This window comes from Bufo bufo, chromosome 6 (assembly GCF_905171765.1).
Source record: "Bufo bufo chromosome 6, aBufBuf1.1, whole genome shotgun sequence".
NCBI classification, from domain to species: Eukaryota; Metazoa; Chordata; class Amphibia; order Anura; family Bufonidae; genus Bufo; species Bufo bufo.
In genome coordinates this window covers 109,549,842-109,567,250 of record NC_053394.1, presented here as the reverse complement: position 1 = coordinate 109,567,250, position 17,409 = coordinate 109,549,842, and the positions used below count along the sequence as shown (strand labels likewise).

General features: G+C 45.8%; 1 protein-coding gene across 2 annotated transcripts in view; it reads left to right on the top strand.

Annotated features, from left to right (window-relative positions):
- OSBPL2 (oxysterol binding protein like 2) overlaps positions 1-17,409 on the top strand; it is an 80,973-nt gene that overhangs the window by 32,648 nt on the left and 30,916 nt on the right. For both annotated transcript variants that reach the window (XM_040438701.1, XM_040438702.1), the window contains exon 2: positions 16,085-16,244. In XM_040438701.1, coding sequence (XP_040294635.1) covers positions 16,208-16,244 — 37 coding nt within the window. In that variant the 5' untranslated portion in view covers positions 16,085-16,207. The remainder of the gene's footprint in view (positions 1-16,084; positions 16,245-17,409) is intronic.

The following is a 17,409-nucleotide window of genomic DNA, read 5'->3' as shown; positions in this document are numbered from 1 at the left end:
CCAAAGACCCTTGTGCCACATAAGAAGACACACAACGCACTGAGGGAAGGGGGGCCCAAGCTGAACTCTTGCACCAGGGCCCATGAGCCGTTAGCTACGCCCCTAACACAAAGAGGAAAGAAAAACATGATTAGCAACACACTGGGGGACACTAAGGTACTGTGGTCGGTTTAATATGCGTTTAGCAGGTGACAGGTTCCCTTTAATAGAATAGGTATGCATGGGGAAAAAATCCATGACCAAGGTGTGGACTTTGTGTTTGTCTTGGCCTTTCCCTTTATAATGACTTTGTTATAACAGAAGGAGAAGGAGATTCCTTTATTGCTTTCGTGCCATAGACTCATTAGAGCACTCCAGGTAAAACTGACACTCTGCGTTACACCTTGTGCCAGGCCTGAGGGGGTGGAGAGTCATGACCCTGCGCTAAGCAAGTATGAAGTTTCTCTTTTTCTAGGAGTCTTCCTTTAAGGGACCTGTTACCTCTCCTGACATGTCTGTTTAGTACTATATGCATTTCCATTGTAATGACAATCCTGGAGGGTCTATTCTTATGACTTTATGATGTGCCGTTCCTTTATTATTCCTGCTAGAAATTAATAATGAATTACTTGCAGTTTGCAATAAAGGTCCAGTAGGGTGTAACCAGTTGGGGATGTGCTGGGGCGGACTGGGAACTTAAAATGGCCCTGGGAAAGAAAACTAAAAGTGGCCCCATTTTGTTTTCATGTCCAAATTGACGGAAGCCAGGGCCAACACAGATAGAATATTGCGGCACATTATACCACCCCAGCAGACCCAAATACCACAGTGCATCACAAAATACCTCCCCCAAAACTGCCCCTTTCTGGTGGCCAGTGCCAGCTGCCACGTTCTGTCCTCCTACTCTGGTTGCAATACAGTTGAATTCAGTAGTCAGGAGGGGATCGTTAGATCATTACTTGGCATGGCTGGCAGCTGTGAGGAGGGCTCAGGCAGCCTCCCGGGCATCAGCCCACTGGTAGGTTTTCCGGTGGGATCTATAGCTAGTCACATCTGGGCGTGTGTCCTTGTACAGTCTGACATTATCTAGTCAGTGTAACCAGTGTCAGTGTCAACTGGTAACACCCATCTGGACAGTCATTGCAAATTGCCGGTAATTCAATAATAAAGGAATGGCACATCAGTCATAAGAATAGTTGCTCCATAGGGAATGCAAGTTATTACTAAAGCAGTCCTCTTTAAGTAGAACATTTTCACTCCTCTCACCCTTACAATCCCCTCAGCTCTTCAGTATTCATGCCAGCTATCCCTGTCCTTTTGTGAGTCGCACTCCTGATGTTATCAGCCATATATGCTGTGATGCTGGCCTGCTCGGGCCTGCAGGATCCTTATCTAGGTGAATTATTTCTTTTGAGATGCTTTCTCCTGAATCCGCTCCCAAGCAGTGTTCATTTTTCACTTTCCAGCTTCATTATCGCCATTATAATTCAGTGTGTAGGACACACTCTGTTGCATATTAAAGCTCAGGACATGGAGAGAGGTGTTCATTTTCCCAAAAATGTACAGAAATCCACCCTAAGGCCTCATGCACACGACCGTTGTTCGGGTCTGCATCCGAGCCGCAGTTTTTGCGGCTCGGGTGCGGACCCATTCACTTCAATTGGGCCGCAAAAGATGCAGACAGCACTCCGTGTGCTGTGCGCATCCGTTGCTCCGATCCGAGGCCCCGCAAATAAAATATAGTGTGTCCTATTATTGTCCGGCAAGAATAGGCATGTCTACAATGGGCCGCCCATTCCGTTCCGCAAATTGCAGAAGGCACACTGGCGGCTTCGGTTTTTTGCGGATCTGCGGTTTGCGGACTGCAAAAAACAGCACGGTCGTGTGCATGAGGCCTAAATCTTACTCCCCTCTTTCCTGCCCCCTCAGCTCATATACTTCTAGCTGACCATAGACTTATGATGACCATCCAGATTTTCCTTTACCAACCGAACAATAGGATATGTTGGGTGAAATAAAGATGGCGCATGTTGGATTTAAAGGGGTTCTCCGGCCTCTTTACCTGTGGAGGGAATTATATTACAGATATACTTACCCTTCGCAGAGCAGCCTTTCATAGGATCCTCTTCACGGTCACGTGACCGCTCCAAACGCAGTTTTCAGGCTTCCGCTCCAGCGATGTCTTCTTCTTTTCCTTCTTTTCACTATGCTTTACAGGTCTTTAGGGCACAAAGGGGGCACATGAGGGGCACTATGGATGGCAAAGGGGGCACATGAAGGGCACTGTGGATGGCAATGGGGGCATGAGGGGCACTGGATAGCAAAAGAGGCACTGGATGGCACACAAGAGGCACCGTGGATGGCAATGGGGACACTGGATGGCACACAAGGGGCACTGAATGGCACATGAGGGGCACTGTGGATGGCAAGAGGCACTGAATGGCACACAAGGGGAACCGTGGATGGCAATGGGGGGACTGGATGGCAAAGGGGGCACTAGATGGCACACGAGGGGCACTGTGGATGGCAATGGGGGCACTGGCTGGTACACAAGGGGCACAGGATGGCACATGAGGATGGCAATTGAAGCACTGAATGGCACAATGGGGGCACTGGATGGCAAATAAGGAGCGCTGTGGAGGTCACTGTCATTGGGGCGCTGTGGAGGTCACTGTCATGGGCGCTCAGTATAAATGGAACCATATTTGTTCGTGTGCGTTTCACATTTTTTTGCATTGAGTTCTAAGGGTTTTAGATCTGTATTATGAGGACCAGAATAGGGCCTGTTCTATATTTTGCAGAACTGACATACGGATGTGGAAAGCACATGGACGTCATCAGTGTGTTTTCTACATCCGTGTGTCCGTTCCAGTAAAGACAGAACATGCCCTATTCTGGTTTTCAAAATGAGGACCTCGAATCCATAGAACTCAATGGCACTGCCAAAATTGTGCATCGCAAAATGGATCCGGTCGTGTGCATAAGGGTTTAGATACACCGCTCAGCAGGCAAGATCATACAAGATAGGATTAGAAAACGCCAAAAAATCAATACCATAAGTATCTCGCATGGATCATCCGTACAACTCCTATTAAGCTAAAAAAGCTACCACGCAGAAAATGATTATAAACTTTAATAATTTATTGGAATATCCACATATAATTACACAACATTAATCATTATAAAATACATATAGCAGCAGACATGAGAAAAGCTGGAGTGTGACAATCCTAATGAGCTCCAGCCATCAGGGACTAGTACAGTATAAATAGCAGCATAATCACAGAAGGCTCAATGTGGCAACCGTGCGTCCATGTAATACCAGTCACCGCTCAGGACGGTGACCTACATCTGTATAGCCTAGTACCCTACTGCTAACAGTAATCAGAACCATGAAAGTTACTGACCCAGCCTGGAGCGTACCGCCCGAGGTCAGCTGATTGCTTGGGTCTGATCATTCACATCTTGCTCATTGAAGTCAGTGGTGGAGATTTAGGAATACTGGTTTAGTTGCCCATAGAAACCAATCAGACTTCACCTTTCATTTCCCAAAGGAGCGCTGAAAAATGAAAGGTGGAATCTGATTGGTTGCTCTGATTGGGCAACTAAGGCTACTTTCACACTTGCGTTTTTCTTTTCCGGCATAGAGTTCCGTCACAGGGGCTCTATACCGGAAAAGAACTGATCAGGCATATCCCCATGCATTCTGAATGGAGAGTAATCTGTTCAGGAAGCATCAGGATGTCTTTTTGACTGATCAGGCAGCATGCTACGGTTTTATCTCCGACCCAAAAAAACGGAAAACTTGCCTGAATCCCGGATCCGGCATTTTTTTTCCCTAGGAATGTATTTGCGCAGACCGAAAAAAGGGTGAAAAAAATAAATGCCAGATCCGTTTTTCCGGATGACACTGGAAAGACGGATCCGGCATTTCAATGCATTTTTCTGACTGATCAGAATCAGTTGGCATACGTTTTGCCGGATCAGGCAGGCAGTTCCAGCGAAGGAACTGCTTGCCGGATCACTCTGCCGCAAGTGTGAAAGTAGCCTAAGCCAGTTCTACTTTACACCAGTTTTGATAACTTCCACTCTGGCTACTTTCTTCCAGAAACACCTCCACAATGTCTGGTATTGCAGCTCATAACTGCAATACCCCACATAACCTGCTAACAGGAGTGGCGCTGTTTTGTTTTGTTTTTTTCGGGCGGGGCGGAGCAGACATGAGTTCCTAGCTCTGTATAACTCCTTTTAATATGCTGCATATGTATGTGTCAGAAAAAGCCCCATGCTATTTGTGTGCAGGGATAAGCAGCCGCAGGTCACACCTGGCACCACCTATTTCCAAGGGAACAATAGATCCTATCGGTAATAAACGTTACAGTATATGGATAGCAGCATCTGTGTGTGTGGTGGATTAGAAGGGTTAATGTGAGCCGTACAGGGAGGTCACCCAGGGCTCCGGTTGCTCAATACTCCCGGCGGAGCCGGCACATCTTACTGCATTTAATATGTAATCTCCTTCTAACATTACAGGATGTTCACTTCTGTCATTCCCGTTCTCCTGGAGATCACTCCAGGTCATGTGAAGGACGCATGTCAACATGTGATCATAGCGCATGTATGTACAGTCACGCCATAGTGCCCGCCAATAAAAGATGATGAGTCCTCACATTCTGTGAGGTTATGGAAGATTCCTTGTAGATGCTTCATAGTCATCTCTGTTCTGGGAAAGCTGGGTCATAACCAGTGTGGCCACCACAAGGGTACTGCCTGATGGTGTGGCTGGCCACATTCAACCAAGCCATGCATCCAGTGGCCACAGAATTTTACGGCAAAATCGTGCCACCATTGGCTGCCATGGCTTGGCCTCACCCTTTAGGCTTCCAAGGGATTCATCCCCTGGCTTTCCCGGACTCCCTCATGTTACATCCTTGTACACATTTACCATTCAGGATTGTCATTTTTGAGATTTTTTTTTAAATGAATGGGTCCGCATCCGAGCCGCAGTTTTTGCAGATGCGTACCAAAACAACGGCCGTGTGCATGAGTTATCCAACACTGAACTCCCCCCTCAAAATACTTACCTGGTCCCCAACACCGGTTTCCTTCTAGATCGCTCCATGGCCGCCTTTGCATCTCCCCTATGTGCAGATATCATCATCATCATCATCATCATCGGTCTATGGGGGCTGCAGTCAATAGCAGGCCACGTTGCTGACCCGCTCCTCTTACGTCACGTGTGAAGGCCGTGGAGCGATCCGGAAGGAAACCAGTGTCAGGGACGAGGTAAGTATTGTGGGTCCGGGCATTGTGGGTGGGTTGTTCAGTGCTGGATAACCCCTTTTAAAGGGCTGATTTCACCTGAGTGTGTTCTGTCCAGGAAACGCTGTCCTTGTGTCGGTCGCATCTCCTGAACCGACCGCGGCTCCCCTAACCCGATCTGACTGCATCATAGTGATTTATGATGCAGTACATTGTACTGTACTCATCATGTGAGCGCAGTATAATAGACCCGCAATAAGATAGGAAAAAACGGTATCCTAGTGCCCTGTGATGCAGCCACAGTCAGTCCAGGAGATGCGGCCGACCGCGGACCAAAGGCGCTTGTGTGAATCGGCCCTAACCACCTCACTTCCCCACCCACTTTTCACAATCGGAGTGAGGGATGTAACCAAGGAAAGTCCGAAAAATCTTTAAGCCCTATATTTTGACTTTTTGAAGCCGGAATTCTAGAGGGCAGGGTGTGACGTACTCCTTGGGGCACCATATAATAAATATATGAAGAACATTGCTTCCTTCTTCTAGAAGCGCCCGTCCGCACGTTGTCTGCTGGTACATCTTATTCCCCGGATGGGAACCCACTAGATGAGCAGCCATGTTTTTCTAATCCTGGGCAACCTTTATGAGACTACACACAAGAGGCTCTTACCTCTGCCTTTTAAAGGGAAATGTGCTGCGGCTGAAACGGAATAATGTATTTTTCAAAGGGCAGAAGGAGAAGGTTAAGTCTGGCATCTGACCGCAGCATTGCTTGTTGGGAGCTGCCGGCAACACACAACACATTGAAATACCCTCTGGTAGCAATTACCTGACTGAGGAAATGTAGATGTAAAGCCTAATTAGAGCAGAAATGCTTTGAGCGCCATATTTAATCCCCTGTGCGAGGATAAACTGGAATCTAAACATGGTAAGCCATAATCTGCTCACCGAATGACTGCTCGTGCTGTGCCTTGATCCAACCAACCCCACCGAAGAGGACTTCTGTCTCCCCTCCCTCGCAGTTATCAGCTAAAACCCCGTCTGACCTATGGATCCCAAGGTGGTTGGAAGGGGAAGGATAAATGGAGTTAGAGGGTTTGTTAAAGCGTCTCGCACAACTTTTCATATAATCTAGAGACATATCAAAAGTTGTGATTGGTGGTGGTCTGAGTGCCGAGACCCCCACCGTTAGGGGAGAGAAGTGCGCTTGTATCACGCTCTGTCTCCTCGAGATGGGCCCATAGACTTCTACGGAAACCCGTCTCCTGCAGCGAGGCGAGAGAGTGTGTACTGCTCAACCCTCGTTCTTGAGAACGGTGGGGGTCTCAGCACTCAGACCCCCACCGATCACAGCTTTTGATAAGTCTCTATAACATATGAAAAGTTGTGTGAATAGTTAGTGACTCTTTATGAGTATGGCTGCACATAACAGAAAATCTGGAGCGGATCTGACAGTATAATGTTCTCCAGTCTAAGGGCATGTTCACACTGCTTAAAGGGAACCTGTCATCAACTTTATGCTGACCTCACTGAGGGCAGCATAAAATAGTGACAGAAATGCTGATCTCAGCGGTGTGCCACTCATCAGCTAAAAGTAAGTGGTTACCGAGAACCAGCATCATAATCATTACAGCCCAGGCCTTGAAAAGAGTCAAATCTACCTGAGAAGAGTCCTGGTTATTCCTAATCTCCTGTTCTCCCGTCCATCTGCTGAAGATTGGCAGTTCTCTCCAAGAGAGAAAGGGAGAAGACTGTCAATCATCAGCAGGTGGGCGGGGGAGCAGGAATTCATGAATAGCCATGACTCTTCTCAGATGGCCGTGACTCTTTTCCAGGCCCAGTCTGCAATGACTGTGAGGTTTGTGCTCGGCAACTGCTTACTTTTAACTTATAAATGACAGACCGCTGAAATCAACTCGCCTGTGTCTACCTTATTTTGCCGTTAGTATGGGCAGCATGAAGTTGATGACTGGTTCCCTTTAGTTTCAGGCAGATTTTAGCATGTATTCCCTGCCGAAATCCACGCTGCAAACCATGGTAAATACACGGCCAATTATTTCCAATGGAAATCCGTGTTGCCATTCGTGTACCCGTGTTTTTTTGTTTTGTTTTGTTTTTTGAAATCCGTGTCAAGAAGAGACATGTCCCATCTTAGCGCAGAAACTGTGGTGGGTGTCTGCACGCGGATTAGCCCCCTTTTAAATGCAGCTTATCAGCGGTCAGATAAGCGACATGACAAATCCAAAAATAAATCTATGATTTTTGCCACAGATTCCATGGCAAATACACATTGGATTTTTCTTGTGAGCCCCATATGTGCATTGGTAAGACGTCGTGGTACTACCCTCCTGGAATACTTTTTCCCCGCACTGTAAACAGTTGCAGCTGTGTAGTAGGGCTGTGCACACCTGTGTACACATCATGGTTAGGTCTTGATTTTGCAGTGTATTTTTTTTTTCACTATTTTTGCTCCGATTTTGTGACAGTTGTGACTGAATCATAACAAACACTACAAAACCGCAGCATGTGAACACAGCCTATGTTTTGTTTTTGTGTGTGTGTGTATGTGTGTGTGTGTGTATATATATATATATATATATATATATATATATATATATATATATATACACTGAACAAAAATATCAAGGTGCTGATTAGACAGCATGAATATTGCACAGGTGTGCCTTAGACTGCCCACAATAAAAGACCACTCTGAAATGTGCAGTTTGATGACACAGCACAATGCCACAGATGTCGCAACGTTTGAGGGAGCGTGCATTTGCCATGCTGACTGCAGAAATGTCTACCAGAGCTGTTGCCCGTGCAATGAATGTTCATTTCTCTACCATAAGCCGTCTTCAAAGGCGTTTCTGAGAATTTGGCTGTACATCCAACCGGCCTCACAACCGCAGACCACGTGTAACCACACCAGCCCAGGACCTCCACATCCAGCATGTTCACCTCCATGATCGTCTGACACCAGCCACCCGGACAGTAACAATCGGTTTGCATAACCAAAGAATTTCTGCACAAACTGTCAGACACCGTCTCAGGGAAGCTCATCTGCATGCTCGTCGTCCTCATCGATGTCTGGACCTGACTGCAGTTCGTCGTCGTAACCGACTTGAGTTGGCAAATGCTCACATCGATGGCGTCTGGCACGTTGGAGAGGCGTTCTGTTCACGGATGAGTCCCGGTTTTCACTGTTCAGGGCAGATGGCAGACAGCGTGTGTGGGACAATCAACAACCTGATGAACTCTATGCGAAGGAGATGTGTTACACTGCGTGAGGCAAATGGTGGCCACACCAAATACTTCCCAGTAAGGCAAAACTGTGCACTGGGCAAAGGAGAAGTGGTCACTAACACAGATTTAGACAGATTTGTGAACAATATTTGAGGGTAATGGGTCTTTTGTGTAAGTAGAAAATGTTTCAGATCTTTGAGTTCAGCTCATGCAAAATGGGAGAAAAATCGAAAGTGTTGAGTTTATATTTTTGTTCAGTGTATATACTTGTAATATCCTATGGCCTCAGCTATATTGGTAGATGCCAGTAGTTTGATCTGGGCACCACCACTATATTTGATGCTTAATGACCTGCCATGGCTTTGCTCCTGATCTCCATCAGTAACACAGTGTTCCAGGTTCAAGCGCAGTTGCTCATTAGAGTTATCGAATACCATTGTGCATTTCCCCCTCAGCAAATATAAGCCCATGGGTCCTGCTCATCTGTCTTGCAGTTTTTCTGATCTGTGCTTTTAATCCTTAAATGGATTTACAACAACAACAACAACAACAAAAAAAGACCAAGTAAATGTCCACCATGTTGTTTTTACATCTAACATAATGTGCTGATTAATTTCATAATCTGTTTTTTTAGGAAGTTTGTTTTCTGATGCAAATCTTCAGTTAACTGATAAAATTCCTCCTGCCTGCAGCCACCACTAGGGGGAGCTCACTTGATATGGTGTTATTATTGAGTTCACAGTATAACCTTTGTCAGGTTAGCTTCCTCTAGTGGCGCTGATTTTTTTTATTTTTTTATTTTTTACATTTTATATTAAAGGGAACCTGTCACATGGGCTGCTAGATGGCCGCTAGCACATCTGCAATACCCAGTCCCCATAGCTCTGTGTTCTTTTATTGTGGGGAAAAAAAAAACGATTTGATACATATGCAAATTAATTTATTATTTTTTTTATTTTTTTTGTGCAGTCACTGCTGATGTATTTGGGTCACACAGAATTGTCTAAACTGGATCAAAGTGTAGCAAACCTTCAGCTGGGAGCAGGAATAGCTTTTGAATAAACTTACGTAGATGGTGTCCAAGGCTGGGCTTCGTTTTCAGGGTCACTGGCGGGTGTCGCATGTTCTAGCCTTGTTCATGAGCTCTTGGATAACCTCCTCTTATTTTCAGCTTGGATGCAGCGAGCACAAGTCGCTGCTGTTTTTTTTATTTTGGTAGTGCCGCAGTTGGCAGAGACGGTTGTGTTTATCCCGGCAGCACTTGTGCGGCGCACGGGGCTCCCGCTTGTCCCATCTATTAATGGAAACCTTACCCTGCCTAGTACTGTTCCACCGGGACTAGTATACATGCGTGGCTGACCCCCTTGATAAACATTTCTCGTTCGGTGGGGGAGGGGAGACCGTCTGAAAGCAGCACAGATTTCGTGCCGGATTACTGCACACAGTAGGATTAGGGTACTTTTACACTAGCGTTATTCTTTTCCGGCATAGAGTTCCATCACAGGGGCTCTATACCGGAAAAGAACTGATCTCGCATATCCCCATGCATTCTGAATGGAGAGCAATCCGTTCAGGATGCATCAGGATGTCTTCAGTTCAGTCATTTTGACTGATCAGGCAAAAGAGAAAACCGTAGCATGCTACGATTTTATCTCCGGCGAAAAAAACTGAAGACTTGCCTGAATGCCGGATCCAGCATTTTTTTTCATAGGAATGTATTAGTGCATGCACAGACCTTTAAAAATGATAAAAAAATGAATACTGGATCCATTTTGCCTGATGACACCGGAAAACAGATCTGGTATTGCAATGCATTTTTAGACTGATCAGGCATTTTTCAGACTGATCAGGATCCTGATCAGTCTGAAAAATGCCTGGTCGGTCAGAAAAAATGACATGCAGTTTGCCTGATCAGGAAGGCAGTTCAGGCAACGGAACTGCCTGCCGGAATCAAACAACGCAAGTGTGAAAGTTCCCTTACTGTGTGGGAGCTATAATCATGGCTCTGTGGTAGTCACTCAGCTTTCCCAGGAAAAGATACAAATTGTATAAGCCGTTCTCTTATTGCCATGGTTACCAGTGCAATTGTTAATTATCTGCATTGGCTCAGTAGCTGCATCCCATGCCCTCCATAGAAATGAGCAACCGTAGCCGCTGGAAAAGCCACCACGGCCCTTAGGTCCCTTTCACACGAGCGAGTTTTCCGCGCGGGTGCAATGCGTGACGTGACGTGAACGCATAGCACCTGCACTGAATCCTGACCCATTAATTTCAATGGGTCTGTGTACATGAGCGTTGTTTTTCACGCATCAGTTCTGCGTTGCGTGAAAATCGCAGCATGTTCTATATTCTGCGTTTTTCACGCAGCCCTGGCCCCATAGAAGTGAATGGGGCTGCGTGAAAAACGCATTGCATCCGCAAGCAAGTGCGGGTGCGATGCGTTTTTCACTGATGGTTGCTAAGAGATGTTGTTTGTAAACATTCAGTTTTTTATCACGCGCGTGAAAAACGCATCAAAACGCATTGCGCCCGCACGGAAAAAACTGAACAACTAAACGCAACCGCAGACAAAACTGACTGAACTTGCTTGCAAAATAGTGCGAGTTTCACTGAACGCACTCTGAACGCATCTGGCCCCAATCCGCAACGCCCGTGTGAAACCAGCCTTAGAGTTGCCTGCGAAGAGGTCCAGGAGGAGTAATGTTCCTGTTATGTGCGGCCGCCTCTGATCTCCGTTCCTGTATAATCTTCATATTAGATGAATAGGGTCAAGGCAAATGGTTCATTGTAAATCCCAGTGAAGTTGGGGAATTGCCCTCAGTGTCATGGGACGCCCCCAGCTAGAGTCCTGCCCCCACGTCCTTGAAAACAGATGGGGCGAGAAGCTTCGCTTCTAATAAATATTTGGACAGAGTCAGACTTGAAAAACAAAATTGGTATGAATGCCATTCCGCCCTTTTCAGGGACATCTCTGGACTTTTCCCCCAGTATCCCAAGGGTACGTTCACACAGATATTTTTTTTTTTGTGTGCTGAAAAAAAAAACTGATGCAAAATCTGCTTCAGGATTCAGTTTCAATTGGGTGTATGGATGAATTTGACTTTGAATCCGCACCAACAATGAACATCTCGCTTCTTTTTCCCATGTTGCAGTTTTTAAAACCATAAGCGGGGAAATAAACAGCGCTGTGTAAGGCTACATGCACACGAATGTTGTTTGTTTCCGTGTCCGTTCTGTTTTCTTTTTTTTTTTTTGGATAGGATGCGGACCCATTCATTTCAATAGGTCCGCATCAGTATGTCTGTTCCGTAGCCCCGCAAAAAAAAAATAGAACATGTCCTATTCTTGTCCATTTTAGGTATTGTTACAATTGATCCGCCAAAAAAACGGATGGCATCAGTTTTTTTTATTTTGCGAAGCCGCAATTTGTGGACTGCAAAACACATACGGTTGTGTGCATGTAGCCTAAATTAAAGGGGTTTTCCGGGAATAAAAAAAAATGAAAATACTTAAATATTGCTTCATTATAAATATATTCCCAAATACCTTTCATTATTTATAATGTCTAGTTTTGTCTGGGGAGCAATCATCAGGAGAAATAAAATGGTCACCGTCCTATTAGTACACACAAAAGCTGTCCTAATTACACAGCAGGACAAGTTACTTCACAACACCGAACTAAAAAGCTTCCATCATCCACTTCTCTTACTTATCAGGGATTATGATCCTGAACACAGCTGATAAGGCTAGTTTCACACTAGCGGCAAGGATCTCCGGCAGGCTGTTTCAGCGGGTGAACAGCCTGTCGGATCTGTGCTGCCGCTAGTGCACGTGTGCCCCCGGACTACCGTGTCTGTAGTCCAGGGGCTCGCGTGCACTAGCGAGCCCCTGGACTATTCTCTCTGCACTTCATGTCTTCTCATAAACTCCATTCCTACAGAGATTCAACTGAAGTTCTTAGGCTACTTTCACACTAGCAGCAAGGAACTCCAGCAGGCTGTTTCGCCCCCCGGAACAAACAGCCTGCTGGAGTTCCTTGCTGCTAGTGTGAAAGTAGCCTAAGAACTTCAGTTGAATCTCTGTAGGAATGGAGTCCATGAGAAGACATGAAGTGCAGAGAGGATAGACAGGACAGAATGTGATATTGGAAACTACATACAAGTGCTGCTGCTCATTAGCCACATCCTCACTCTCCTCTCTGTACTTCATGTCTCCTCATAAACTCCATTCCCACAGAGATTCAGCTGAAAATCTTATAAGTAGTATTCAGGATCATAATCCCTGACATGTAGGAGAGAAGGATAAGGCAGCTCTTTAGTTCAGTGTTGTGAAGTAACTTTTACTCCTGTGTGATTAGGACAGGTTTTGTGTATACTAGTAGGACAGCAGCCATTTTTATTTCTTCTGATTGCTCCTCAGGCCTCTCGCACATGAACGTGTGCGCTCGTGGCCGTGCTGCGGCCCGCAAATTGTGTGACTCGGAATGCACACGGAACGGTTCCCGTGTATAGCGGATTTGCAAATGCGGTCCACAATACGGCCATGGAGCGCACACAAAAAAAAAAAACATGAAAGGTGAGATGATTTGCAGGCACCGAAATCTGGGTTGAAAAAACTCTGTGTGAGCATGTCCTAAATGGGTGATTTGCCTACATACGCTTATTGCTTTTGCTCTCGCTGCAATTGCCAGGCAGGAGTTTGGGAAAGCCAGAAGATGGCTCTTTTGGTGGGTGTATTTCCAGATACACCAATGGCATTTCTGCAAAGTTAAGTCTCATGCACATGACCGTGTCCATTTGCGGTCCGTGTGGTGTCCCCATGTTTTGCGGATCTTTTGACTTCCATGGTTCCACGCTCTGCATTTTGCAGACAAGTATAGGGCACATTCTATCCTTTGCGGAATGGCCATACGGACCTGGAAAGCAAACTGAAGTCATCCGTGTGCTTTCCGCCTCCGTATGTCTGTTCTGCAAAAGATAGAACATGTCTTAAAATTGAGCGCAAAATGCAGAGCGTGGAACCATGGAAGTTAAAAGCTCCCCAAACAAATATGCACGCCACACGGACCGCATCCGTATTTTGCTGATCCACAGTTTGCAGACCGCAAAACATATATGGCTGTGTGCACGAGGCCAGATTTTCCATTCCGTAACTGGGTGATAACTGATATGGCCACCAATAAAGGTGCACAGAGCTTTCCTAGACCACTGAAGGACAGATCGGCCACGTATAGGAACAGGGGGATCTATTTCTGAATAAGTAGGAGACTGACAACCCCTCTGGGAGCCATATGCCGTTCTTCTGGTAGTCACCTGCCTTGCCAGGATCAGATAAAAATGATGTTTAGCTTTTTTTTTCCCAAAGCTTTAAACGACTTGTCTGAAGGGGACGACCCAAGGATTTATATTTCATGTGACAACCTCGACTATCTTATAGCATATTCCTCGATCACCTCTGCTGTGCTCCTCCACTTGCCAGATTTCTATTCTTTCTACATCTCGGCCCGGGGGGAAATCTGTTTCTATTTTTCCGTTTTGTTTAACATGTATTTTGGAGTTGTCATTTACCCCTCCACATCCCCTCCCCGGGGAAATTAAAATGGCTGCCCCATTAAAACAACACAGGTTGCCGTGGTTACCGCAGCCTGCAAATTGTAGCGAGATGTAAACTTTTCTGGTAAAATAACGTTTTTATTTTTATATATATATAACGAGAGAAACGATGAATCTCAATGTATTTGCCTTCAGGAGATTTTTACAAACTGCTCACTCTTTGACATATCTGTAAAGGCGAACGGTTCCATCTTGCCTAATGAACTCTGTTCTAAATAAAAGCTTTAGACTTGGTGCGGCCCTTAAAGGGGTTGTGTAACTTTATCAAATGGCATGTATCATGTAGAGAAAGTTAATACAAGGCACTTACTAATGTATTGTGATTGTCCATATTGCCTCCTTTGCTGGCTGGATTCATTTTCCATTACATTATACCCTACTTACAGTATATTCAGGAGTTCTGACCACCCTGCACTTCATCAGCAGTGGTCGTGCTTGCACACTATAGGAAAAGCACTGACCCCTCCCGTGGGCAGGATTGTGGGGGTGCGCAGAGGTCTTTTGGTTTTTCCTATAGTGTGCAAGCGAGACCACTGCTGCTGGATTACAGGGTGGTCGTAACCCCTGGATATGAGCAGTGAATAATGTGATGGATCAGGCCAGCAAAGGAGGCAATATGGACAATCACAATACATTAGTAAGTGTCTACATGATAAAGGCCATTTACAGAAATGAGACCACCCTTTTAATGGGGCTCACTTTAATATTTTAAGTAGTAATATAATAATATTTGCAGGTTTCTGATATTCTCCTGATCAGGGACTAGGGATTTTAGTAGTAATGTAGGAGTGCTGCCGCAAGGAAGCCGATCCTTGCAGTCTCCTCCCCAGTCCTGTCAGCAGAACGTAGGGCTGGTCCGCTCTAAGTGGGAGGAGGCCAGCTGCCATGCCTCCATCATGTGAACCTTGTACTCTTCTGGTTTAGACTATGATTCGGATCTCCAGTAACTGCCGAGCTTTATTACTGGAGCCAGGCCGACTAATTTGACCCATAGCTTAATATTGAAGTGCTAATTCCCAAATGTATTTATAAAAGGGGGGTTCCAATCCCTAAGAGTAACTTGCTACACCCACACAATATTACAAAATACACCTCATCATATACTTATCACTAGGGTCGTCAGCTCTATTTTTGGGTCAAACTCCTTTGAACACCCTTCTCGGCATTTGAATCCCAAATCGCGTGACATCTAAGCTCCACCCCCATTCCTTTCGGCTACTCCTTAAAGGGGTTTTCTGGGATTTTGTTATTGATGGCCATTCCTCGGGATAGAACGGCTTGTAATTACACGTGCTCACCACTGCGATGTCGATGGCAAGCAGGTAAACAATGAAGAGAAGGCAACGCTAGCACAGCACAGGCCTTCTCTTCAACCAGCCGATCGGCAGGGGTGCCGGATGTTGGAACCCCTGCCAACAGTGGAGTTATGTGACATAAAGGAGAGGTGGGAGTTTGGACTTTGTATCAGCCTCCTCCGAGGCTATGATGGCTGGTAACGGGGGACAGTAGATGGAGAGGACCTTTGCAGAGACTCAAGGCAGCCGACCATGTAATGTGTATGAGGGTGGGGCCCATCTCTCCCCTGATACCTGTACGGGGGCATGTTGGATTTTCTTAATTATTTTTATTTCATAAATTCTTTATTTTTATTATACATCAATCAATATTCTCCATACAAATTAATATCCAAATCATTATAACGTTTTTAACCCAACCCCATAATACCCAAACTGTTATGCATCTCTCTAAGAAAAAGGGGAAATCGAGACCAAGAGATCCAAAATTTCCAGTTCCCCCATATCCTGATCCATTTTTTCTCCATGTTGGATTTCAACAGGAGATGATCTGCTGCCACAGACCTCTAACAGTGACTCATTCCTCTCTCCTCATGGACATCACATGCACACTCTGCTGAGGCTGAGCATGCATGTGTATTTGTGTCCTTTCATAAGTTCTATTGATGCATCTTGTCTTCTTTTGTTTTGCAGTTCCAGTGGGTGTGAGGTGGGAGCAGAGGTCCACTCCTCACCCAGACATCGCCCCTCCTGGAGTATTAAGCCCTGAAGAAGATGCAGTAATTGCCTGAAGAGCTTGAAAAGCAGCAAAGAAGGATGAACAGTGAGGAGGAGTTTTTTGATGCCGTCACAGGTAAATAGAGAACATGTCTGGGGTCACATGTGGTGGTGACATGCCAAAGATCAGGAGCTTTGAAGTGCACATCAGTTCAGATATCCCTGCTGAAGGAAGAGGCTGTGGCGCTCCACACCATACGCTTTGTTGTGGCTGCGCCCGGTACTGTAGCTTAGTCCCGTTTACAGCTCCTCCCTTTATTCAAGTGATCGGCAGTGGTGCAGAGTCACATTTCTCCCAATCGGAGGACAACCCAACAATATTCTAGTTTCGGAAACCCCCATTATATCACAGGTAAAGTCTGTGCAGATTTCTACAGCATTGAGGATATGCATCTATCTCCTAGAGTGTGACTGTGAACACAGCCTAAAACAGGCACAGACGTCTGATTTCTGCTGACAGATCCCATTGGATATGTGAGGATCTGTTAGCAGTCAGACATTTAGGCCCCTTTTAGACGAGCGAGTGTCACGCTCCAGACTGGGAGCGTAAGTATAACGCAGCTCCCGTCCTGACCTCCCAGCACTGACTGGGTCACATAGCATTATATTGATTTATGATTCTATGTAACTCTTAGAGGTCAGGAATAGTATTGTGTAACATGTCAGTGTTATCCAATACATTCCAGAACTGTAAGGCTGAGTTCACACTGGCGAGTATTCCGCGTGGGTGCAATGCGGGAGGTGAATGCATTGCACCCGCACTGAATCTGGACCCATTCATTTCTATGGGGCTGTACACATGAGCGGTGATTTTCACGCATCACTTATGGGTTGTGTGAAAATCGCAGCATGCTCTATATTGTGCGTTTTCCACGCAACGCAGGCCCCATAGAAGCGAATGGGGCTGTGTGAAAATCGCAAGCAAGTGCTGATGTGGTGCGATTTTCACGCACGGTTGCTAGGAGACGATCGGGATGGAGACCCGATCATTATTATTTTCTCTTATAACATGGTTATAAGGGAAAATAATAGCATTCTGAATACAGAATGCATAGTAAAATAGCGCTGGAGGGGTTAAAAAAAATTATAATATTTAACTCTCCTTAATCCACTTGCTCGCGCATCCCGGCATCTCTTCTGTCTTCATCTTAGCTGTGTGCAGGAAAAGGACCTGTGGTGACGTCACTCCGGTCATCACATGGTCCGTCACATGATCTTTTACCATGGTGATGGATCATTTG